The 27,592-nt window shown below is 35.4% G+C and overlaps 1 protein-coding gene across 3 annotated transcripts in view; it reads left to right on the top strand.

Moving 5' to 3' along the window:
* The window catches only part of Nbea (neurobeachin), a 467,863-nt gene that overhangs the window by 47,204 nt on the left and 393,067 nt on the right, over window positions 1-27,592 (top strand). For all 3 annotated transcript variants that reach the window (XM_050120186.1, XM_050120187.1, XM_050120185.1), the window contains exons 2-8: window positions 3,889-4,120; window positions 7,509-7,609; window positions 7,854-7,949; window positions 8,494-8,615; window positions 9,360-9,486; window positions 12,860-12,979; window positions 16,331-16,477. In XM_050120186.1, coding sequence (XP_049976143.1) covers window positions 3,889-4,120; window positions 7,509-7,609; window positions 7,854-7,949; window positions 8,494-8,615; window positions 9,360-9,486; window positions 12,860-12,979; window positions 16,331-16,477 — 945 coding nt within the window. The remainder of the gene's footprint in view (window positions 1-3,888; window positions 4,121-7,508; window positions 7,610-7,853; window positions 7,950-8,493; window positions 8,616-9,359; window positions 9,487-12,859; window positions 12,980-16,330; window positions 16,478-27,592) is intronic.

Here is a 27,592-nt window from a genome sequence, read left to right as displayed (position 1 = left end):
TGCTATTTGGACCAAGAATTCATGGAACCTTGATTGTACTTTTTTGTAATTAAATGATACATAGAAGGATGGTGTGTTATTGAATGTGAAAGATGGAAACTTACACTTTAGGTAGCAGAGCTTAATTGCTAGAATTGTGGGCATTAGTTCTGTTTTAAAGCAGGCCTTTTCTCTTTTATTTGAGTCCTTTTTTAATATTTACTTACTTTATATATGTACTTGAATTTATACCAGACTCTGCGATAGTATTTAAATCTGGTTTAACAGATTAATCTAAAAAAATTTAGTGCTGTCTTTTCCATTTTTGCATTCTTATTCCTGCATGATTTATATACAGGGTCATGTACAGTTTCATACCTGTTGTTAGCCTCATCAGTAAATATTTCTATCAGTGAGATGGAAAACCTCTTCTGGGTTGCTAATGACTCGTGAACAGTTTCATATGATGATGACTCAGGTTAATTAGACATGTAGTAATGAATAGCTAGGTATTCTAGAGTTGTGTGGACTGATGAAATACTAGTTGGGTTTGGTAGATACTCAAGAAGACAGAGAATGTCATGGTGCAGTACGCTGTTGGCTAGAAACTTAAGACCAGCTGACTCAGTTTTATGGGTCTTCATCTATATTGGTTTAGATGAATCCATGTTTTACATGGAAAATTGGGGTTGCTCTATCTCTCCTAATAACAAATTTCAACCTAATGCTGACTGTGCCTGCCATTTTGTCCTGTACTTCTGTATGTATGTAAGTATATTCATGTGTGCACTAGTGTGTGGATACTGATGCTGACACTGGGTAGCTGTATCTATACTTTTTTCTTTTTTTTTCTTTTTCTTTGATGGACTCATTATGTACCCCTGGTTGGCCTAAACTCACTGTATTACTGTGTCTATAAGGCTGACCTCAAACTCACAAAAATCTGCCTGCCTTTTCCGCCTGTGTTCTAATTTCAAATGTTCTATTACACTGGACTCCCTACCTTGTTTGTTTTTATGCCAGATCTTTCACTGAACTTGGTGTTCACGGTTTCAACTAGACTGCCTGTAGAGATGCTCGTCTACACCTTCCCAGTGCTGAAACCACAGACAGGGGCTGCCATGCTCAGATTTTTTTTTTTAATTTAGAGAATCTTGACCTTAAATACTTATGTTTGTGCACCAAGCATTTCACTAACAGAGCCATCTCTCTAGATCCCATGCTAAGAGACCTGCAATCACTGTTAGATTACTGTGGTTTAGAGAAGTAGCTTTAGCCAGGTCATATAGCCAGTAGGTGGTTTAGACTGGATCTGAATGCAGGAAGCTTGAATCGAGAGTCAATCATGTAATCACTTTTGCAAATAATTTTTATAAACAAACCAGAAAGGTTCTTTCAGATACAGAAGTGCAACTGGAGAATAGTTCAATCAAAGATCAAAATTAATCAGAGGTGCTAGTTACTTAAAATTGAATTTTGTGTCATAAATTGAAAATGTTGAATATAAAATTTAAATTATTTATTTATTAGAGATTTCTACCTCCTCCCTGCCACCGCCTCCCATTTCCCTCCCCCTCTCCCAACCAAGTCCCCCTCCCTCGTCAGCCCAAAGAGCAATCAGGGTTCCCTGCCCTGTGTTAAGTCCAAGGACCACCCACCTCCATCCAGGTCTAGTAAGGTGAGCATCCAAACTGCCTAGGCTCCCACAAAGCCAGTTCGTGCAGTAGGATCAAAACCCAGTGCCATTGTTCTTGAGTTCTCAGTAGTCCTCAATTGTCCGCTATGGCTATCCTGTGTTTTTGTTTTTGTTTTTTTTTTTTTCTATATAAAGTTGATTATTGTCTTCTCCAGTTCTGTGAAGAATTTTGATGGGAATTTGATGGGGATTGCATTGAATCTATAGATTGCTTTTGGTAGAATTGCCAATTTTACTATGTTGATCCTCCCAATCCAAGAGCAAGGAAGATCCTTCCATTTTCTGGTGTCCTCTTCAATTTCTTTCTTCAAAGACTTAAAGTTTTTATCAAATAGATCTTTCACTTCCTTGGTCAGAGTTACCCCAAGATATTTTATGCTATTTGTGTCTATCGTTAAAGGTGATGCTTCTGAGAAATATGTTTAATTTTATGATGTAGAATAGTTCTAAATGAGATTTTATTGTTTATACAAATTCTTATAAAGAAAGTCTTGCGGTTGGACCTGGAGCTCTCACCTATGTTATGACTATCTTCAAGTTATTTAATTCTGTGCCTGAAATTCTTCGTGTCTAAAGTAAAGATGATAATAGACTCTTAGAAGCCATAAATAGTACTGACGCCATGCTAGGTGAGATTGTGGTGTTATTATCATTTGCCCTGTTATCGCTGTTTATCTAGATTTGGGGTGCCTTTCAGTTGTAAGAAATGAATTCTTAATTTGAGTTTTACAAAATGAGTTTCTTTTTTTTTTTAAATTGAGTTTTATTTTCTTTCTGTTCCTAACCTCGATTTCCTTTGTTTTCACTTAACAGTAACCCTTATTTTAAGCCAGCCTTTATGCTTTATGTATTTTATAGTCTTGCTGGTTTTGAATAAGAGAGACTACATGTACTCACCTCTTCCTGGAACTTACCACTGTTAGTGTGTGAAACTTTTCTTGTCAAAAGTATATAATAGTTCTTAAAACAGTTAATACATAAAATGCTTATTGAATGAACAAATGAATATTTTCAAATATATCAAGTTTTTAAAAAATATTTTTTTCTAAATATTTCATTCTGTAGACTAAAAGCAAAGCCAGGTTATCATTGTTTAGTAAAAATAATGCTTTCAGTTGAGTATTATTGTCTTAGTTAGTGTTATATTGCTGTAAAGAGACACCATGACCACACAGATCTTATAAAGGAAAGCTTTAATTGGGGCTTGTTCACAGTATCAGAGATTTAGTTCATTGTCATCATGGCAGGAAGTATGGTGACACACCAGCAGACATAGTACTGGAGAAATAGCTTGAGAGTTCTACATTTAGATCTATAGACATCAGAAAAAGGGAATTGCTGGACCTGGCTTCGGTTTTTTGAAATCTCAGAGCCCATGCCTAGTGACATACTTCCTCCAACAAGGCCACACTTCCTAATCCTTTCAAATAGTGCCACCTATGAGGGCCATCCTTATTTTATTATTACCACAGTAATAAATCATGTGATTTGATCAACAAAGAGTAAGCCCATTATAGAATTTTATTCTGTGTATTCGTCTGTTACTGTGCATGTGGGGCTAGTAATGGTATTTAAATTAGCATGTTGATGGGAACAGTAGTATTTTTGAGTCATTTGCCACAAGTTATAATGTTGACAGTAAATTAACTTTCTCCTTTTTTAATTTTATGGCTTAGAAGATTGTAAAGCCTTACATATTTCTTGGTAAAAATTATTCTTTTAATGTTTCAACACTTACTGTAAGTTGTTCTTTTGTTAATTTTATATTTCTTCATTTTCTATGTTGAAATTGAACAAAGCTATTTTTTTATTACATTGCTTTTTCCACCTATAACTTCAGTAATAAAAAATGAAAATGACTTTTGTCTTAATATCTATCTTTAGATACTGGATCATTTCTGTTATTTTTAAATGGGATTTTTTTCTGAATCTCACCCTGTAATTATTTGCTGTAGTTTCTGTGTTTCTCTAGAATTGAAAGTAAATTTTCTTGTCTCTGCAAAAATGAGACTTGTTTGGCTGTTTCATTTTTTATATCTGTAACTCTTAAACTTTGATCAAAATTTGCTTCATGCAAGATGACTTAGAAAATTTTTAGTCTCCATACTTCCTTGATATTTGATGATTTGGTATTGTTCTATGTTAATGTTATAAATAACCTTCCATGTCATTTTTACTTACTTTTTTCCCCTATTTTTTCTATTTACTTTCAGCTGGTTGGTGGGGAATTTGATTTGGAGATGAACTTTATTATCCAGGATGCTGAGAGCATAACATGCATGACCGAGCTTTTGGAGCACTGTGATGTAACATGTCAAGCAGAAATATGGAGCATGTTTACAGCCATCTTACGAAAAAGTGTCCGGAATTTACAGACCAGCACAGAAGTGGGACTGATTGAGCAAGTATTGCTGAAAATGAGTGCTGTAGATGACATGATTGCAGGTATGGCATGGTTTGACAGAAAATTAAGATTTAAATAGTTATAAGGTTTCATGTATTACTTTATATTTTACAGTGAAAACATATGTAGAAACTGCCTTGATTTAAAAGAAATTAATAGGAACATATGGACAAATTGCCTTTTATGCTAATGGAAATATACAGACTAGAAGAGAAAAGAGAATTGTACTAGGTAAACATAATTACTAGATTTCTCCCCTAAGTTTTATTAAAGCCTTAGTACTATGAAGAATCAAGTATAATAGAAGATTATCAAAAAAATAAGCGGTATTTAAAATACCACAATATGTAGGTCAGAGCCATTAACCAAGTTACTGCAGCTCTATGGCTTTCCAGTCTGCTGCACCTGGAACCTGAAGAATCAGCAGGATATATCTATTTTTGCCTTCATATTTTTGGAGGACACTTCTCTGTTAAACTTAGCCTTGAGTTCTTATTGTTGTGCTAAGACACCGCAACTAAGGCAGCTGATGAAAAAAAAATGTTTTATTGAACTTACAGTTTCAGAAGGTTAGAGTCCATGATGGGAGAGCAAAGATAAGGCAGTAGGAGCAACTGAGAGCTCCTAACTTGATTTGCAAGATAGAGGCAGATAGAGACACACTAATGGCCCCAACTGACACACCTCTTCTAACAAGGCCATGCCTCCACTCCTTTCCAAGCAATTCTACCAACTGGAGGGCAAGTATTCAAATATGTGAGTCTATAGGGGCCAGCCTCACCCAATCACTATAGTACATATTGTGAAATAGAATATAAAATGTATATAAAATGGGTTTATTTTGCTTATTATATTATTTGAAATAATACTCTTGAAATCTTGGAATTTTTTTTTATTTTTATTTTTTACTGCCAACTCTTAGCTTTCTGCAGGTGAGTTTCCTCTATAGTTAAATGTGTTTCAGAAGAAATGTTTGGCTGACAACCCCACAGCAGCAGTTATCTTTAGAACATAAGTAGAGTTTGAAAAATCGGGCTTTGTTTTGTTTTGGTTTGTTTGTTTAAAAAGAAATAGATGTTAAGCATATATTCTGATATAAAAATAATTCTATAATTCCCAAAGTGCTAATTTGACTGTACAGTAATATATTTAGCTCTTACAAATAGTTAAGACACAGAAGTTTTTAATGGTTTCACATATGGACTTTTAATTTTTAAATTTTCAGAGTAAAACATGAAAGAAGGAAATGAACAAGAGTGATTTATAAGTGAGATTAAAAAGAATAGATTTTAAATCTAAAAGAAATAATTCAGAATTTGGTTTTCTAATTATTTTGAAATCGTGCCTAAAGTGGCATGTATTTCTCTTGATCATGGTTTTGGAGGAATAATAATAGCATGACTTAAGATGAGATTAAACTTGGCATTACTTTCGATATTTAGAGTTATTTTACAGGAATTTGTATAAATGTGAGTGTGTGTGTAAATATGGTGGTATAGTATACATTGTTTAGAAAATCACATGATCTTTCAATCCTGATAAGGAGTTTTTTTTTCTTTTTCTCCTTTTTTGAATAATCTGGCTACTACTTTACAGAATAGTTTTAGAGTGAGCAGAATTATATACATAATTTATAGTAGTTACTGGAACTTAATTCATGAGTGCCCAAATAAGAAAGCAGCGATGGCTTGTTAAGTCATTCTCTGTTATAGTTGAAGTTCCTAAATTCTCTTTTTTTTTTGGGTACCATTTCCTTCCAAAAGGGCCTCATAGCCAAAGAATATGAGAAATGGGAATGAATGTTTTGGAAAAGCGCAAAAACAAACATGCTGCTTAACTAGTTAAAATAGAGAAATTAAAATTTGGATACTTTACTGAAAGTTTGAATGAGTATCAGCATACTGTTAATAGATTAGTGTCTTCTTTGAGTCCTGTGGTGTGTGAAGTTTATAGAGACACTCTTAAATTAACAATTTAACTTAACACTAAAATGTGGTTAAATATTTGTAGTAAATTGATAAAAAACTTTTATAGCAGTAGTAATTTTTTCCTCTTTAAAATTTTCGTGGTTGCAAAATTTTCTGCCATAATAAAATTAAATTGAACTGCTTAGTTATGGGTTATCTACAAAATGTATAATATATAAAAAAATTTAAAAAGTAACTTACCACAAATTTTGTCTCCTTTATCCTGATCATTATAAATATAAAGTTGATATTTTTCCAAAGTATTTTTGTAATCACTTAGGAAATTGCCAGTGATAACTATTTTAACTGAAAAGTTCCAGCTTTTAATATTTTTGATTTTTATATAGACTTTTCTCTTAGAAACAAGCCTAATTTTATGCACTAACCTTTTTATACAGTTTAATTATTTAAATAATGAGATATTTTGCTTCATTTAAAGATCTCTCAAAAATGGCATACACACTGTCAAAATTTTACCATAGAGATTGTTTACATATTGTGCTGGTAATTAAAAAATAATGAATTATTTATTGTTGAAGATAACCATATATTTTGAATATATATTTTAGTTTTTCAAATTCCAGTCATTAATTTGTGTATTTGACAATATGGATTTTATTTTCTAATTTACTTTCTAATATCAATTGTTGATAACTTTTATATGTATGTATATATATGTGTGTATTTTTATTAACTTGCATATGATATATGCACTTTAGAATGTGAGATGTATCAATATTTAGTTGATTAATTTTTTACAAAGAATATTGAGAGAAGTATTAATCATAATATGTAGGGAAAGTTATCAGATACAAGATTGATTTTTCTCATTATTTGTTGACTTGTGTCTGTTACAGATTCATAAATATTACATTAGCATAATGAAAATCTGTAGCATTGTGTTTAAATTAGATCTAGTTGTAGATTAGTAAGTGAAAGTGAGAGAATTCATAATTGTTTGGGTTTGAATACTGACTTTGCTGTTTGCTGGGCATGCATTTTTGGGCAGTGTGAGTAAGTTATAGTCTGGGCCATAATTTGCCCAATTTTAAAATGAGATGATGATATTTAAAAACTCATAGTCTTATTTGAGGCTTTCTGATATTTGTACATATAAAGCATTTGGAATAGTCCTTCATGTTGAGTAAATTCTTAAAATTGTAAATTAACCTAGAGTTAAATGGTTCATTACCATGTTTTGTTGGTCAGCTGCCAGTTTTAAAATAGCCATTGTTCGATGCTGTCTTGGTACCTTTAAATATTTTTACCTTTCTTTTCCTACTTGTAACAAATCTCTCTGTCTGCATCACAAATCCGAAGAGGCATTCATGAGGACACTTAGGTATATTAGATTTTTTAAAATAGAAGTAACATTTGGTAACTCTCTGCCCCTTTCAAAATATAGTTGCTTGCCAGATGAGCTCATGCCTAGAGTGCAGAATAACTTTATTCTCCTCTGCAGATCTTCTGGTTGATATGCTGGGAGTTCTTGCCAGCTACAGCATCACTGTCAAGGAGTTGAAGCTTTTATTCAGCATGCTTCGAGGAGAAAGTGGAATCTGGGTAAGCTGTGGTCAGAGGGACGAGTCTTCAATATCAGTACATTAATAATTACTGTTGAACAGATTGTCCCTGGAGAGCCATGTATTTGAACTGGTAATGATAACTGTTTCCTTCTTAAACCATTTAGTAAATCTTTTCAATACAGTTTTCTCAATAGTTTCCATACAGTCCATTGATTAAAAGTGTTCTATTAGGTATTATTGTTAACTTTGTACAACTATTGTTTCTTTTATTGTTTTCTTAGCCAAGGCATGCAGTAAAATTATTGTCAGTTCTTAATCAGATGCCACAAAGACATGGTCCTGATACATTTTTCAATTTTCCTGGGTGTAGTGCTGCGGTAAGTTTAAACACATGTATTTATTTTTACCTATTTTTCTGTTATTTGAGATTATTTGGTGTTCTATTAGTTTGTCCTTTCTAGATTGTCCTATGAATGAAAATAAAATCATATTGTATGTGTCTGTGGTTCTTTTGTTGTTGTTGTTGTGGGATGGGGTTGGAGACAATCTTGCTATGTAACTCTGGCATCTACCTCACAGTTTTCCTGCTTCGGCTTTCCTGAGGCAGAGATTGTGAATATGCATCACGTGTGCCCTGTTTACTTGTTATGTTTGGCTTCCAGTGCTTTAGAGTTTGTCCCTGACTCCATTAACACTCTCCAGGGCAGGTTTTCCCGGCTGTAACTATTCCAGCTGCATTAACAAAATGAAATCCTACAAAAACTAGCATAGAGAATCTGAATCAGAAAATTCTGAGGAATGTCAGTAGTCAAATGTGTCTATATTGTTGGAATTAAAGGCGGGGTTTGGAGAAGGGAAGTTTGATTGTACTGACTTTGTATTTCATTAACTGATAATTTACCTTGCTTCATTATCTTGTAGGCAATTGCATTGCCTCCTATTGCAAAGTGGCCTTATCAGAATGGCTTTACTCTCAACACTTGGTTTCGTATGGATCCATTAAATAACATTAATGTTGATAAGGACAAACCTTATCTTTATTGGTAAGTAATATGCTTAATTTTAGGACTTTTTATGAATTTGAATATTGAAATTAAATATTACTGTAAAACCCATATAGTTAATATTTTTTTATTTACTATCAATTCTAGGTAAGTGTCTTTTTTATTTTCTCTTCCATTACAGTATAAGAAACAAAGATAAATCTGTTAGAGGGATCATCTAGTATCAAATGTAGTAGCTAAGACACCAATTCCCACTAGAGTTTGTTTACTCTGTCTTTCTTTTCGACAGGTAGACTTAGGGGCTAAAAATAATAATAGCCAGGAAAGAAATCTAAATAAGATTGTTTAGTATTCATATTCTTACTTAGACTGAAATACATATACTTATTTGTTTACTCACATAATTACAAAATTGGCTTTTTTTGTAAGATCTTTTGATAAACATTGAAAACTTGAGACCAAGTTGTTATTAACAACATGAACTGTGTTGAAGTGAGTTTTGAATGGCTAAGTGGAGATGGTCCTTCACAGTTGATGCAGTCTTTCCAGCAGACACCTTGATCATTAATTTGTTTAAGTATAAAAAGTTTTCATGGTCTATTATTCCTGAGTTAAATTCCTTAATTTTTTAGTTACTTATAAACCTTATGTTTTTTTAAAATTTCTATTTGGCCAGTGTGTTAACTATGACTATGCAGAGAATTAAGTTTCATTGTGTAAGGTTTTAGTAGGTGTTGGTATATTTCTTTTAATCAGAGTTTTTATATTCTTGTATTAATACAGTTTTCGTACTAGCAAAGGAGTTGGTTACTCTGCTCATTTTGTTGGCAACTGTTTGATAGTCACATCTCTGAAGTCCAAAGGCAAAGGTTTCCAGCACTGTGTGAAGTATGATTTCCAACCACGCAAGGTAGGGCAGAGAGGATGCTTCCCTTGGACATCATGTCAGTTGTCATTCGCCTTGTCTCAGGACTTTGTTGCTTTGACTTCTGTAATGTTCTTTAACTTTACTCCTGCCTTTCACTGCTTTTTCTTTCCTGTGATTTCTTCCTAGCTTTATGTGTGGTTTCTCTCAACACTTGTTCATTTGCTGAGTCTGATCTAATTCTTCCAGGAATAACTTGCTGAATATTTACACAATACCATACCTGTAGGACCTACGCATGTGACCGTGACAGTCGACAGTACTTTCTTTTTCTTTTTAAAAAACTGGGGATTTTTATTCAGTTTCATAATTGTTTGTACTCTTATTCTTCATTGCTCTCTTCCTTGTCTTCTCACCATTGTGAGATGTTTCCACTTGGGTGCCTTTTCACTCTCAAACCTCAGAACAAAAAACACTGAGTTTCTTCTCTGCAGGTCCACATTCACATGTGTGCTGACATCCTCTGGTTTAGATGTCTGTCATCATAATAATTGGGGCATGTTCTTCATCTTCTTTTGATTACTTTTCTAGTACTCTGTATTATGTCTTTAAGAATACTTCTGTTTCCTTTTGAAATTTCATTATTTGCTACTTATCTTTTTCACATTGCTTTTTCTTCATCTTGATTTGTTTCTTTTTAAACTATTTTATACACTAATAGTAGACTTATCTTCTTGTTGATATTCATTTGCTTAAGCTAATTATTTACTCTTCAATAACTACAAAATAAACATTTTGTCCATGTGTTTTATAATCAGAATGAATTAGGTTTACTTGTTCAGACAGTTCTCAGTTTTTATATCACATCCTCCAGATTGTTCTACCTTGTAACAATTCAGTGTCATCTTTTTCTGGGTTCTTTTTCTCCCTTCCCTTTTTCCCTCCTCTCCTCACTGGGGATTCAACTAAGGAGATTCATGCATGCTAGGCAGCACTGTATCAAAGAGCTGTACCCCTACCTATCTTTTGATATCTATTATTTTCAGATGTAATTAATGCCACTCTTCTAATAATTATCCTTTTCAAATCTTCATCATTCATTTATATGCCCATTTAGTGAGTGTTTTGATTAAAATCTGTTATGGATTCATTTTTACTCTCTCAAATGACTGTCAGAGTATTGAATTCAGTAGAATACCAATAAATTGGGTAGCTATATAAAAATATGACTTAATCTAGAGAAATGGCTCAAAGATTAAGAGTACTTATTTTTCTTCCAGAGAACCCAGGTTCAAATCCCAATACATACAGTGACAGCTCACAATTGTCTTTAACTCCAGTTCCAGTGGATCTAACACCTTCACACTGACACACATGGAGACACAAGAAAAAAATATTTAAATAAAAAGAGCTTTTGCTTTCTAAAGACATAAGTGCCATCAGTCTAGGTCAGTGCTCCTCAGCTTGTGGGGGCTGTTTATCAGATGTCCTGCATAGCAGATATTTACAATATAGGTCACAACAGTAGCGAAGTTATGGTTATGAAGTAACAGCATGAGGAGGTATGTTAAAGAGTCATGGCATTAAGAAGGTTGAGAACCACTGATCTGGATATAAATAAAGATTATTAGAATTGCAAATGTTAGAAATATATATTTTTGACAAATACTGTAGTTTTTTATTTAAAATACATTTTTTTCACATAATATATTCTGATCATGGTTTTCCCTTTTCCAACTCCTACCTGATCCTTTCCCCTTTTCATCTACCCAGATCCTTAATGGAAATTATAAGAAAGTTTTATAATAAAGTATAACAATACCAAAAATCAGGTAGAAGTTAAAAACAAGCAAGCAGGTGGAATTGTTATTAGTGAAGTAAAAGCAGTTCAATCCATTTGTTCACATTTTATTTTTTTCTCTGTTTGCTTATGAAAACACACTCCTATTTCTTTTTGGATTTTAAATACAGGGATGGCAAAGGCTCTTGGGAGGAGTAGGTCCCAGGGATTGATTCAGCTTCAATTTTTTTTGCGAATATTCTAATAAATCTCAAAATTGAAAATCATAGTTATAATTATTTGGCTTTATTGTTATTATAGAAAAATCATCTATTTTTTTCTTTCTTAATTTTCCAGGAGTTGTGGTAGTTACATTCTTATTATACTTCAATAAGGGAAAACTATGCCACAGTGAGTGGGTTACTGACCATTCCTAAAAAGACGTGCACCCAGCAGCACCACTTGAGAGGTGTTTGACCCTGTGAAAATGAGTGTAACTATTAGCATGTTACCTCATTTGTAAAAAGTGGTCAGTGCATGGCTTCTAGTGATATTTGTGTAAATATTATGTTATATTTTTACTTATTTATTTTCTTTAGTTGTAATATATAACCTCAGGAATTCTTCGTATCAGTATATGTACTTTTTCTTATTTCTTGTTGTACACTTTTGTGTACCAGTTTTGAATCTCAAAATTGAACATAGGTCACAGTATATATGATCAGTGTCAGTGTGCTTCTCTACTCTGTTAGGTTTTAACATAAAAATATGTCAAACACTGGGGTCCTTTGAAATGGGGAAAACTCACTTGTATCTCCTACATTTTGATCATCTCAAGAAACAGAAAAATAAATATAAGTTAACTGAGATTAACTTAGCCGTTAATTTATACATTCATGTATTCATATATCTTAAGTATTGTACTTACGATCCAAAATAAATTGTTTCAAAACTCTAGACCTGATCATCATATTTTATTAAATAAGTTAATGTTATCAATCCATTTAAGTGAAACTATTGAAAACTCCTACTTTTCTGACTCAGTGTATTCATTCGTCTTCTTAATTCAGGCTCTGATGGTTTCCTTTTTGAAGCTTTGTAGGCTTATCGGCATCCACACTTGCCTGGCAGCTATACTTCAGCACGATTGCCAGTTATTTTTCTAAACTATTATGATATAATCTCATTTTTCCCATGATATTTAGGAATAAACCATTGTGCAGAAAGCCAAAGGTCACTTTGCTACAGATGCTGTGATATCTAAACTGAGGAAGGTTTCATGAAGGCTCTGTGCATCCTTTTGCTCTCAACATTATTTCCCCTTTTTAATTGAGCATTTTTTTCATCCTGAGCGTTACATATGAAGTTTATTCACTCATAGTGATTTTTCTGTGATTGCCTTCAAATGCTGTGTGCCTTTCCGTCAGTTCATAAGCAGTCACTTCTTTTTCTGTATATCAGTGTTGGGGGTTGGGAGTTCCCTGGCCTTTTCTTTCATGAGGGGCATAAGAAATGGGAGAAAGGGCCATGAGATGCAAACTTCTTGAGACCTCTTGTAGGGAAGTGCAAAGGCTGTGACTATATTTTAGACAGTAGTAACTGCATGTGACATTTGACATCTTAGTTGTTGTATTGCAGTGGTACATGATCAGCATTGTCCACATCTACAATCGATGGAGGAACAGTGAGATCCGTTGTTACGTTAATGGCCAGCTGGTATCCTATGGTGACATGGCTTGGCATGTTAACACAAATGATGTAAGTCTGAATTTCTTAAATGTATTTTACAAGATGTTCTCTCATTGTAATATAAGTAATGACTATTTTGTAGAAAATGCAAATTTCTGTTTGAAAGGTTTTATTAATTTATATTTAATTTTTAATTAATGTAATTTATATTTAACTTTTAAATATAGCATGCGGTTGTTTCAGACACATGATTTAATGATATTTTAAAAAATTAAAGATATGATGAGGTTATGTGGTGTCTTGGGATCATATAGGTATCTCATATGCAAACATAGGCCTGGGCTTGCCATCTGACCCAGGGCAAAAAGCTTCCCAAGTTTATACTGTAAAAACTTCAATTTGGCTAGGTATGGTGGTACATACCTTTAATCCCAGCACTCAGGAGTCAGAGGCAGCTGTGTCTCTTGAGTTTGAGGCTATTCTAGTCTACAAAGTGAGTTCCAGAACAGTCAGAGTTCCAGGACAGACAGAGAAACACTGTCTCAAAATCAAAAAACCCAAACAAACGAACAAACACAAAAAACAAATACAAAGAGACCTCAATATGACTGCAGTGCTTGGAATCTGTTAGGGAAAAGGACTTTGAAAACAGAAGACAGGTCACATTCAGGATGTTTTGCCATCAAAACACAGAGACACTTGCTTCACTTTGTGTGTCTGTCTTGGAGAGGTGACACTGATCTAGATGGAGCAGACATAGAGTTGAAATCTCAAAAACGCTTGCTAGTTTTGTAGCTTGGGTGTTCCCTTTCTCCTGGCATTTAAGGGCCAAAGTGAAACGTGGTTTGTAGTGCTGAAATTATCTTTGAGGCCAGTGATACACAACCCTTTCAGTATTTTCAAGTTGTAGTCATAATGACTCATTTTTTTCTTTTTCTGATTACCTTAAATACAGAATTTTAATTCCATAGATTAACAATTAAGCGTCATATAACACATACCTAACATATCAGTCTAATGTACACAGCTAATATCAGTTACATAAGATATGACATAACAGATGCTAGGGAACATTTAAAATAGTTTTTTTACAAGTACTAAACTTCATCTTGAACATTGAAGTCATCATACATACAGGGCAAAGTCAGAGCTTTTATATTTGTGTTTATTCTTCATTTAACTTTTAAAACACTACTATAGGTAGGTTGATCCCGAATTTGCTGAGAAACCCCCACACTGCTTTCCAGAGTGGTTGCACAAGTTTGTATTCCCACCAGCAATGGATGAGTGTACCCCTTTCTCCGCATCCTCTCCAGCAAAGGCTATCATTGGTGTTTTTGATTTTAGCCATTCTGACAGGTGTAAGATGGTATCTTAAAGTTGTCTTGATTTGCATTTCCCTGATCACTAAGGAAGTTGAGCATGACCTTAGGTGTCCTTTGGCCATTTGAACTTCTTCTGTTGAGAGATCTCTGTTCAGCTCAGTGCCCCATTTTATAATTGGGTTGATTAGCCTTTTACGGTCTAGTTTCTTGAGTTCCAAGGCCAGCTGGCCTAGGTCTGAAAAAGCCTGGGTTAAAACCAGTCTCGCTGAACATAGCGGACAAGGAGGACTACTGAGACCCCAAGAACAATGGCAATGGGTTTTTGATCCTACTGCACCTATTGGTTTTGTGGGAGCCTAGGCAGTTTGGACGCCCACCTTACTAGACCTGGATGGAGGTGGGTGGTCCTTGGACTTCCCACAGTGCAGCAACCCTGATTGCTCTTTGGGCTGACGAGGGAGGGGGACTTGATTGAGGGAGGGGGAGGGAAAGGAGAGGCGGCGGTGGGGAAGAGACAGAAATCTTTAATTAATTAATAAAGAAATAAACAAATTAAAAAAAACCAAAAAACCCACTACTATAGTTTATCTTGTTTTAATAATGACTCATTTTTAAGAAAAAATAAGTAAAATAAACTTCTAAATTTTGTCTGCATCTCCTTTAATTTTAATACCTTGGAGGGCAGGGGTTAGGTTGTATTCTCTTGTTCTGTTTTCTCTTAAATGAATGGTACTGTTTACATTGTCCCCAATCTGTGGGTGACAAGTTGTCCCAATCCAGCCAAGTAGTCTTTATCTTGTTTTTGTATGATTGGGAAGCTAAGATTCCTGGATTTTCACTAAGAACATTTTTAAGACACAAAAGCAAAGAGAAAATCAATATGACTATACACAGAAGCTACCTGGAACTCACAGAACTTAGAAAGTTTTTTCCTGTGCCCTTCCTTATAGGAAAAATGTGTTTTACTGCCCAACAGACTCATAGGGCAACCACAGGCAAATAAGAACACAGAAATATGATTTTTCCTACACACTGATATTGTCTCTAACATATTATAAAGAAAGCCCCTCCAGTTTTTTTTGACTGAAACTGAAAAGACAGTATTTAGAACAACACCCCCCTCCCCAAAAAAAGACGAAAGATTTTTAAATTTGCTGTGATAGTCCTTCAAGAAATGGAGAAGCCTAGGCATATACAAATTCCTTATGTAGTAATAACTTTTAGTTTACACAATTTAAATTACACTTGAATATTTAGTGATGAGTTCTTGTATTCCATTAACATTTTATTTCATTATTGTGTGAGGCACAAATGGGATTTCATATTTGATAGATCTGTCTATCCACTAATTGACTTCTCTGTGTCTCTATCTATATTGATAGTTGAATATTGGTGTTCTCATAAGAATTAATGTGCAGGATATCCTGAGGGAGGGCACTGGGCAGTAACTACTGTTTCTGGCTTTAGTGGTTGGCATTGAAAGGATGTAGGTGTGCCATACTTTCAGTTTGGGAGATCATTTAGTGGATGATATTGTGAGCAGATTGAATCATTATTGTGTAATTGTTCCTGTATAATCCCTACTCATAAATGATGAGGCTGATTTTCTTCATCATTTAGTGCAGAAAAAAACTATGGTATATCCATGTGGAGAAATTAAGAAGATTTAAAAAAAATTAACACTATGGATTTATAGTCAAGATTTGATAAAGTCTGTCTTTTGATTCACTTTAACCTCTCTAAATTTGATCAGCTGTGAATATTAGCAATTTGAAATTAACTTTGCTTCAGTCAACAATTTATAATTTGTCTTCTGAGGTATGAATTCAATTATAAACTCTTTGTCTTTAGTGTTAAAATTTGAAAAAGCGGTCAAATTTGAGAATGTGAAGGATGGTGTGTGCTTAACTCCTATGTAACTGACTTTCTCTAAAACTTGTTCATTGACTTTCATTATTGAAATACCTGGAAATAGCTTTTTCAGTACTTTCACTATTATTGGTATCTTAACATAGTTATGTTAATGAAGAAGTGTATTCTTAAATGATCTGTCTTTAAAAAATAACAATTCATTTCTTGTGACTTTTAAAAATAGAGCTATGACAAGTGCTTTCTTGGATCTTCAGAAACTGCTGATGCCAATAGGGTATTCTGTGGTCAGCTTGGGGCCGTGTATGTGTTCAGTGAAGCTCTTAACCCAGCACAGATATTTGCAGTTCATCAATTAGGACCTGGTTATAAGGTAGGAATGGTCACATTATTATGAATTCCCTGTAGAGGTCTTGTTGTATACTATACTGTAACACTGTAGATTTAATGAAAATCTTTGTTCATTATGAGTGTCACCCCAACTTTTTGAACCTTATTGTGATGCTCCTTTTTGTCTGCCACTTTTAACTATTGTTCTTTCATGAACTTTTTATTTTTCATAAATGCGTCATGATATTAAAGACGTGCCCTTTGTTGTCAATTTTTATAAACTTATTTTCTAAAAGTATATTGCTTATTAAAGTGGTATCTGAACTCTCAGATTTTGTAATGTGTACATTATATTACAAATAAACAAAATGACTTGTCGAGATCATAGGGGTTAAAAGCTCTGGCTGCTCTTCCAGAGGTCCCAAGTTCAATTCCCAGCAACCACTGGTGGCTTACGACCATCTATAACAGCATCTGATGTCCTCTTTTGGCATGCAGGTAGAACACTCGTACAAATAAAATACATACATTAATAAATCTTTAATAAAAATGACATCTTGGAAGGGGTGCCATGGAAAAAAAAAAGAGCTTTAGAAGAAAAAGCAATGTCAAATGCTGTGTCCCATTGAGATCACTCATTCACCTATGTCCCTACAGTCAGGAAGAATAGGGTAATAGGTGTGCTTTTGTCACAAAACCATTGATGCTGACTTATCATATTATTCCGATTTCTATTTACCTTTTGAAATGGATGCCTTTTAGGCAAGATTCAGCATTTATACCTGTGAATTAGTTTTTAATAAGTACACTTGGTATGTATGGATAAATTACTTAAATCACATTTGGATATGCACAATTTCAGACTATTTGGAGGTCAGATGATATTAAACATTATCAGTCAAGTTGATAATGTTTGAGGAGCACATGTCTTGTATTAAAATGTTGCTTTTTTTAAAAAAAGTTTGATGTTTAAATTAATGGGAAGTTTGTTTCGAAAGAGCAATACTAAATATTAAAATATTCTTTTAAAACATTTTTACATTCATATTAATGTTTTATTATTTTGTTTTATTTTAGATATGTAAGTAACAAAATTATTCTTTTAAAATGGTCTGGTTACTTCCAGTGATTTTAATAACCAAAATACATACAAGAGACTTGCTGTTTTGTGTGATAGTGGCATAACATGCAGCTATCTTGTGTCCATTTTGTTTTATTTGTTTCACTAGGCCTAGATATGAATTGGTGTTAATATAGCCACTTTTCGCCTCTACCCCAATCTTCTCTTTCCCCTTTTATTGGAAATAGATTCCTTTCTCACGTAATATAGCCTGATTATAGTTTCCTGTCCCTCTACTCCTCCCAGGTTCTTTCTGACATTAGAGAAAAAAAAAAGAAAAAAAACTTTTAAGGAATAATAATTAAATAAAATAAAAGATATAACAAAAACTAACTCAACAAAGTTAGACAAAGACAGATGAACAGAAGGAAAAGAGCCCAAGAGAGGTCACTTGATTCCGCACTCAGGAATCCCATAAAGACACTAATTTGGAAGCTATATTATAAACGCGGAGCACCTGGTGCAGACCCATGCAGGCCTGTGCATGCTCCTCTAGTCTCTGAGTTCACGTAAGCTCTTCTCATGTTGACTGAGAAGGCCTTGTTTTCTTAGTGTCCTCCATTCTCTCTGGATCTTATGCTCTTTCATCCTTCTCTTCTGCAGGGTTCACTGAACCCTGAGGGGAGGAATTTGATGAAACGTTCCATTAAGGGCTGTGTGTTCCAAGATCTCTCACTCTCTGCATAACATCTGACTGTGGGTTTCTGTATTTGTTTCCATCTGCTGTGAAAGGGATTTGGGTGATGGCTGAACAAAGTGCTCACCTGAGTATAGCAGAAAGTTGTTAGGAGACATTTTATTGCTACTTTTCTTTTTTAGAAGAACATTAGTATTTGTTCTTCCGCTAGGTCCCTAGGCTATCTACTGTCAGGTTCGTGGCCATCCAAACAGTGTTGGGTGTTTAATAACTCAGTTCACGGAGTGGCCTTGAGTCAAATCAAATATTGGTTGGTTACTTTCACAAGCTTTGTGCCACCATTGCACTAGCATATCTTGCAGTTGATTCATTGGTTTGTAGCTGTGTTGGTGTTTACATTTATTTTTTGGTAGCATGTAGAGAACTTTCCAGTACTAATGATGCTGGAATGGTGAAAGCTCTATGTAGCCATCAGTTCAACCTCTCCATGTTCATTGAGTTGTGTGGATATTATCCTCAGCAATGGGACCTTTGGTGTTTGTGGAGAGCCACCTAGCAACCTATACTTTTGGCAACAGCATGAGTTGTTTGGGGATTTCCATAGGACCCATTGGTTAACAACTCAATTTGATATAACCAGTTCAGGTACTAGAAACTTCATTTGGTTACAAGAGATGACCAGTTGGGACTCTGCCCATTATTTGATGATTTTTTTTGATCACCTTCTTATATGTATATATTTTAGTAAGCTTCTACTCTAGTAGATTGCCATATTACCTTCAAATGGTCCTTAATGTTAAGCTGTCTCTTCCCACATTCCGTCCCTTAACTCCCGTTCTTCTCTCCCTCCCACTGATCCTCTTATTCTAGTCCCCCCATCCATCACTATTCTATTTCCCTTTCCTAACAAGATATATCTGTCTCTCATAGTCCTAACCTCTGTGGTTCTACAGATTGCAACCTCAGTATTAATGATCTATCAGCTAATACCCACATAAAAGCAAACACATTCCATATTTGGTTTTCCTTGGTCTTGGGTACCTCATTCAGAATGATTTTTTTGCCTAGTTCTATTCATTTACCTACAAATTTCATGATATTTTTTCTCCATTTGAATTTTTGTTCTGCCTTGTGTTAAGTTTGCATGGGGGTGGTCTTAATATTTTTTATTTAAAATGTGTCTAGTCTCTCTTTCCTTGTCTTGATCATAAAATATTTGAGTTCGCTTTTCTTTTTAAAAAATAAATACTTGCATATATTTATACACTTGTATATACATATGTGTATATGTATTCACACACATACATATATATATATATATTATTGTTTATCTGCATTTATGTTTATGCACCATGTGTGTGCCTGGTGCCCATAGACTCCCAAAGAAGGAATTGGTCTTTTGGAACTGGATTTGCAGATGTTTCTGAGCTGCTGTTTGGGTTCTGGGAATTTAACCCAGGAAGCCTGTAAGAATAGCAGGTACTCTTTACTGATGAGATGAGCCATCTCCCCACACTGTGAAGTAACTTTTCCTAAGCACCAATTAAATGATATTAAGTACAGTGACAAAATATGAATAAAGGTGAGAAGTTGCTAGATAATGTAAAGTATAAATCCAATATCACTTTTGTAAGCAGTTTAGGAATCAGTAGGAGCTTCCTGGCAGCACATAAGGGAAAGGGTGAGATCTAAGTGTTGCATGCTTCTTCTACTCAGAAAGGAGCCAGCATTTTTGAATGCCTTTGTGAACTAGAAATTCATCATCTGAATCCTCTTTGGCCCCTCACTCGGTACCAAAGCTTGTCCCAGTGTCCTGGGTTTCGGCACCAGTTGCAGCGAACTCCCTGACCAGCAGGAAGGAACAGCCACCAGACAAGGATTCTTCCCAAATCACGCTTTATTGGAGCCTCTTGGTTGAAGGGAGAGCAGAAAGCAAGGGCCCCAAGCTCTGAGATGTAGCTGCTTATATAGGGAGTCTGCCTAGCAACCTTTGATACTTTGATACTTTAACTGCTTTTCTGGAGACTCACCGGCTGGAAAGAAAGCATGGGAACATCCTTGTCAATTACAGACCACAAGGAAGTTCCCCTGCCGGTCAGGGGGAGTGTGGGCAGCTAGATCACAACAACTCCCCCTGTTTTCTGGTGGAAGAACTGCAACCTTAATATGGAGTTATTTATCAAGGGAGGCCGGGGCCAAATGCCATCTTGTAATGGCAGCCACTCAAATCGGCTCCCAACAATTTGACTCTTTCTTGGCATGCTCTTTTAAAGCAGTGGTAAAATTAATAGAAGTCTTAAGCCATTGTATTTCTTCTATGAATAGTGTCCTTATATAGGGTATCAGGGGCCTACATTAAACTCTGACCTTTACAGAAGAAATAACTTTAATTGTGGGCATGGCATGAGAAATTATCATACTAAGTTATAAAAGGCTCAAGCCACCTTAGCCTTTGTTATTGAAGATTGCAAATGCATGAGCACAGATGAGTTTTCTCAGTTGGAAATAATAAAGCACAGTTAATATTCAACAGTTTGTATATGCAAAACTCTTTGACAGTTTTTTTTTATTTAGAAATTTAGATAACATAAAAAAAGATGCAGATGAGACCCAGAAATTCTGACAGGAACATTTACATCTTTTTGGACCCTTACCTGTTGGCAGAAGTTTCTTTCCAGCCCAGTCCCACAGCTGTTCAATCCCAAAGAAACACACAGAGGTCTATATTAATTATAAACTGGTTGGTTTATTAGCTCAGGCTTCCTATTAACTCTTACATCTTAAATTAGCCCATAATTCTTGTCTGTGTTAGCTATGTGGCTTGGTACCTTTTATCAATGAGGCATTCTCATCTTGCTTCTTCTGTGTTTAGCTTCCTCTGTGAAGACTTCAGAGTGAACCTTTCCTCTCCCCAGAATTCTCCTATTCTGGTTTCCCTGCCTATACTTCTTGCCTGGCTACTGGTCATTCAGTGTTTTATTAAAATAATACAAGTGACAGGGTACAAGACCATTGTCGCACAGCACTTACTCCTGTATCTCTTTGCACTCCCTAAGAGGGAACTTTCCTACCTTTTTCCATTGTGACACATCATTTTCACCAATAGAGTTCCCATTTAAGAACCACATAACCATTGTAGAAAAATCTTCAAAGAAAAAATTCTCACAGTGCTGTAACTAGGGATATCTCTGTGTTTAGCTGCCTTCGTAGCTGTTCATGTGGGTTGCAGCAGCTTTGCTTCTACTTTTATGTTACACACGCAAGCATGACTTTCTTAATCTATAAAAAATGTATAAACCACAAATGACAAAAAACACTATTTTTATGAAACTGACTTAAATTTATAAATATAATTAGTTTTATTAGTTGCATCGACTTTCCTGCAAATGACAGTTTCATTCTTTTCTGTGGCTAAATAAAAGAATTTCATTGCATATTTTTGTCACATTTTATATGTCATCCTGTTGTATAACGCCTGTGTTTGGTGTCATAACAGCTGCTGTGACTAGAACTGTGGTGAGCACGCACATGTAACTGTCTCTGTGATGTGCTGACCTGGGGTCCTCTGGGGAAACATATATCACAGGAATGGTGTAGCTGGGCCTTATGAACACTCACATGCAAGTATCTTTGTGATGTACTGAACTGGTGTTCTCTGGGAAGTTACGTTCCAGGAATGGTGTAGCTGGGCTGTACAGTACATCTGTTTCTATTGGCTAAGTAACATCTATATGGATTTTTATAGTAGTTGGACTATCTACTTTTGGACTAGAATCATACTTTTTTCTTACTATGGCTCAGTGTTAGAACATGATACAGATATGAACATTATTCTTTTTCTTTAAGCTTGCTTTGATTAACTTTTTGTTAACTTTTGGTTAATTTTGTTCTCTTGTGTGTTGGTATTCCTAATAGGTTAAGCATAAGTGAAAGTGACAAAAAGTATATCTGAAGTACTAATGTAAAAATATTTTAGGTGTGATAAATTCTCTTAAAATAAATTTAAAGAGAGTTACACACCTGAACCAATTTCAGAAAGAGATGGAATAGCTTGCATGGGGCTCCTGCAAGTACAGAATGCATGAGTGCCAGCTCCAACTGAAGAAGCTGGAGATGGCTGAGGCCCAACGCTGTTTGAGGAGCATAGCACCTTGTGAGGAGTGCAACTGGAGCAGCAGCTGGAAGAGATGCACGGAGAGTTCACTTCGGTGCATGCGTATGCTGTTGTTTAGTGCTCTTGTACTTAAGGAAACTGTAAAAATGGTTTACCTGGTATTTGTATAATGCCTCCATCAATTATATGATTAGTGCCAAGCCAGAGAAGGAAGATGAGGTGAGGGGAAAGAAACACAAGACCTATGTGGAGAAATTTGAAAAATCGGTCAGACATTTCCTCCTACTTAACTACTGGAATGACAGCCAAAGATACCTTTTGAACAGTGTTCACCAGGTGTGTGAGGACACAGCCAACTTATGCTTCAGCCTGGAAATGGAAAAGGCAAGTGTGCTCCTACCAGCCCGTATTGATGCATTTCATCTGGCAGTTGACCAAGAGTCTGGAGTCATGCCAAACTGCTTATCTTTAAGGCCAGGAGAAAACGTAGGAGGAAGAGCACAAGAAGTAGCTGGGGCCTGCAGACTGGACACTGGAAGTCTACCAGTTCTTCCCTGCAGAATTCCAGGAGTACTTTAAAGGAGGACCTAATAATGCTCCAGGAGCCATTATTAGGATTTATGCCATCAGTGTTAAATACCATATGCAGTGTTGCATCTACGTTAGACAAAGAGGTTCTGGGGACCTATTCATGGTAGCCATCTGAAAGGCAGGTGATAATAAAGAAGTCAGTTTGAGATGCTAGCCACTGCCATATCTGGCCTACAGGACTTTTGTGGGGCCAGTCTCCTGAAAAGAAAATCCTAGTACCATGTCTCCAGCTTCCAAACTCTCCTCCATTTCTTCTGTTACTCACACCGTAGCCAGAATGCCTGCACAGTGTCCCAGATGGCTCTGTCCCTGACCGTCATCCATCTCTGTACTTTGAGTTAGATGGCTCATTTACCTGCCTCTCCAACTCTCTTCTGGTTGTGTCCAAATCCTAGGGAGGTAGAGAAATCACAAAGTGAGCACCCAGGTTAGAGTAGGATTGGTTCTTCATGGTCTTTGTTCAGTTTTTTGTTTTAATATTTTTGTCCAGCCTTCCCTTTGGAAACCAGGCTGATGTCCAATAAACAATTTTAGATGTTCAAATAAAACAAGAACACCATAAAAAGTCAATTAAAAACAAAAACAACCAAACAAACACGACAGAAAAATGGAGAGCCAAAGATAAAGTAAACTGTTGAAAACAGGGAAAGAAAAGTGGAAATTGATTGAGGAGGCAGTGGTTTGGAAAACCACACAAAGAAAATCATAGAGATGAAACAAAGTTTTTGTTGTTGTATTTTTAAAGTTAGGAAAGAAAACCAGTCTTAGAAGCCAGAATTCTGTGAGTCCTAGGAAAACAACTATTGTCACTAGTATAGTAGAGATACGTGGACCTCTGCTGTTGGTTGGGGATTTTGAAGTTTTGATCCAGTCAGAGTACATTTATGCCCACATCCACAGACATTCTACATTACTACAAAATGAATGACATTTTATCATGGAAATTAAAGCTGAAGATCCTGTGAGTCAACCTAATAGAGGACATTCAGGGGGTATAACTCACTGGACGTTTTCTCTTCTGTTCTTTGAAATTTCCTGACTTGAGATATCTTTCAACAGCCAGTCTTTAGTGAAGCCTGGCTGCCAATAGTATCATAAGGAAAGATTATTGTATAATTTTAAATTGATTAAAAAGAACACTAAAATGGATGATGTATGCAACATAAGTAATAATGTGCTTATGTATAATGCGTTTATATCCTTTGCGCATGAGCGTGTGAATAAATGAGTGCTAACTAATTCGTTTTGTAGAACAAGTCCTTCTGTTCATTCTTCTTTTCTGTGTGATGTGATTTGTTTTCCTGGAGATAGGTACTGTAGGTTTTACATGATGTAATGTGTTTTGACAGGGAATTCATTCCTCTTCTCTTAATTGCGCTTTCAAGTGTATTCAGGGCCTACCAAGATAGATATGCCAGTTCTTTTTTTTTAGAAGAATTATTTACCAAAACACAGCAACAGTATCCCCAGCTTTGTGTACAAAGCAATAGGTATATATGAAAAAAAATTAAGCTGCTCCCACAGTTCCACTTGGAATTCTCTGTAATTCTTTGTAAACTGTGAAAGTTGCCTAAATGAAAGCACCAATTAAATTTGATTGCCTCTGTATTGAACTCAGATTATCAGCAAAGTCTTTGTTCTTGAAAAGAAATTAAATTTAAATTCAGGATGTTAGAAATATATGTGATCTTACACTGTTTACCGATTTCTTTCAGTTTGTTTTGTATTAACTACTTATATTCTCCAGAATTTTTTTTTTACTTTGCATAAAACCAATACATATGACATCATTGGAATAAGAAGCCACTGTTCTATGTCAGGTCTTCTCATGGTGGCATGCTAATAGACAATGTAAGGTCTCATAAGAATGATAATGTGTAACAGCAATATTGTTGTACATTCTCTGTGTAGACAGTATCTATAATATATTTACTTATATTTTTATATATATTTGTATTTTTTAGGAAATTTGAGACTAAAAGTAAGTTCTAATTTTATAAATATATTATTATTTATTTAGAAGAAATTTTAAATACGAATCTATTTTGAAAGTTCTTAAAAATGTTTATTTTTCCACTTTTATTTTTTATTATAAATACATTCTTTTCTCTAGCAATATGAATTCCTCCTCCCAGGTCCTCCCCACCTCCTCTCTCATCTGAATCTCCTTTCTGTCTTTCATAGAAAACAACAGACTTCTAAGATATATCAATAAAACATGACCAAATAAAATATGATAAGATAAAACAAAAACCATCACATCAGACTTGGACAAGGCAAACCACCAGAAAGAAAAGAGCTGCAAGAACTCGAGACACAGTCGTTCACATACTCAGGACTCCCATAAAAATACTAAACTAGGTAGAATGTAGAGGAATTGATGTCAGGAGTAGGAAGCCAACTCTCTTTCTTCTTTCTCTTTCTTCTGTTGGCATATCTGCATAATAAATTTCACAATGCAATGTTTTCTCCAAAAGGCAGGAACAGAGGACCTAGATGTTGGAGTAAAGGTAGAGCAAAAGACCCTTTTTATTCATTTTAGTTATTAAAAGTTTTAATAAACATTGATCTTTGATATTTTAAAAGAAAATATTAAACTGAAAACTGTAATATATGTGCATGTAGACCCTGTGCTTGCTGCTTCAGTCTCTATGAGTTCATATGAGCCTTGCTCTTTTGATTTAGAGGGCCTTGTTACCCTGGCGTCCCATCCCTTCTGGCTCTTACACTTTTTCAGCCTCTTCTTTTGTGGGGTTACCTGAACTCTGAAGAGAGGGATTTGATGGAGACATTCCATCTAGAGAAGCGGAATCAAAGATCTCTCACTCTCTGGGTAATGTCTGGATGAGGGTCTCTTTGTTCCCTCTGCTGCTGGAGGAATTTTCTCTGCTGATGAGTGAACAAAGTGTGGATCTGTGAGTGTAGCAGAATGTCATTTGAAGTCATTATATTGCTACTTTTATTGTTGTTGTTTTAGTATTTGGTTTTAGCTTAGGACTCTGGGCTATCTAATCTCTGGTTCTTGGTGAGCCAAGCAGTGTCAGGTGTGGGTTTCATTTTGTGGAGTGGGCCGTAACTTAAATCAGACATTGGTTGGTTACTCCCACAAACTTTGTGCCTCAATTCCCTTAGCATATTTTGCAGGCAAGACAGATTATACATAAAAAGTTTGTAGTTTAGGTTGGTGTTTATGTTTCTCTTTTGATAGCCCACAGATTATCTTCCCTAACCAAAGACAGTAGAATGGATGGGTAAAGATTCTATGAAGGCACCAGCTTGACTTCTCCATATTCATTGAGTTGTGTGAGTGTTGTCTTCACCAATGGGGCAATGCTCTCAGTATGTAGAGAGCAAGCTCTTTATCTTGGCACCAGCCTCCATGGGACTTCTTTTTTTTTAATATTTATTTATTTATTTATTTGAAAAATTACTGCCTCCTCCCCGTTTCCCATTTCCCTCCCCCTCCTCCCACACATCTCCTCCTCCCCCCAGTCCCCTCCCCCTCTCCCCCTCCCCCCACTCCATTCCCCCTCCCTCTCCAGAATGATGAGCAGTCCAGGTTCCCTGCCCTGCAGGAAGTCCAAGGTCCTCAAATACTTACTTATTTATTAATTATACAATATTCTGTCGTGTGTATGCCTGCAGGCCAGAAGAGGGCAGCAGACCCTATTACAGATGGCTGTGAGCCACCATGTGGTTGCTGGAAATTGAACTCAGGACCTTTGGAAGAGCAGGCAATGCTCCTAACCTCTGAGCCATCTCTCCAGCCCCTCAATGGGACTTCTTGCCCAACAGCTCAATTAGATACAGTCCACTTCCAATCAGGTGTTCTGACTCCTGAATCTGATGGTAAGAGATGGCCAATTGGGACTGTCTCCTTCATTATTTGGAGACTTCATTAAGATTGTCTTCATATATTTTAGGAAGTTTCCACTGCAGTTGGTTTCCCTACCATTATTAGCAAATACCCCTCAGTTTTAACTGTCTCCCCCCATTAGCTTCCTCAATCCCATCTCTCCCCGACATCTGAACTTCCTGTTCCCCTTCCCTTGACTCCCAGGCCACCCATAAAATCTATTCTATTTCCTCCCTCCCGGAAAGATCCATGCATCCCCACTTGTCCTTACTGAATAACCTTTTTGGGTATATGGATTGTAGCTTGGCTATCATTTAGTTTATGAATAATATTCATGTATAAGAGAATACAAAAATACAGTATCTTTCTGGGTCTTGGTTAAAACACTTAGCATGTTTTTTTCTAGTTCCATTCATTTGCTTGCAAATTTCCTGATGTCATTTTTCTAAACAGTTGGATAATACTCCATTGTGTGCATATACCACATTTTGTTTATCCCTTCTTCTGCTAAGAACCATCTTAGCTGCATTGAGCATGGCTGAGCAAGTTTTTTTTTAATTGTTTAATCTGTCCAGTTTTTTTTTTCATATAAAGCTGAGAATTGTCCTTTCAAAATCTGTTAAGAATTGTGTTAGAATTTTGATGTTGATCACATTGAACTGGGATTTATTTTGGTAGAATGGCCAAAAATTAAATTCCTATTTTTTATAAAATGAATGTTTTATAATATGAATTTTATAATTCATATTATAATTTATTCAGAAAAATTCTTTTTTTACTTAATTTTTTTTATTGAGAAAAGGAAAAAAAAAGTTTCCGCCTCCTCCCAGCCTCCCATTT

Source organism: Alexandromys fortis, unplaced genomic scaffold (assembly GCF_014885135.2).
Source record: "Alexandromys fortis isolate MF-2015 unplaced genomic scaffold, M_Fortis_MF-2015_v1.1 scaffold_172, whole genome shotgun sequence".
NCBI classification, from domain to species: domain Eukaryota; kingdom Metazoa; phylum Chordata; class Mammalia; order Rodentia; family Cricetidae; genus Alexandromys; species Alexandromys fortis.
The sequence above is the reverse complement of the archived record's forward strand: the minus strand, read 5'-3'. Positions and strand labels throughout refer to the sequence as shown.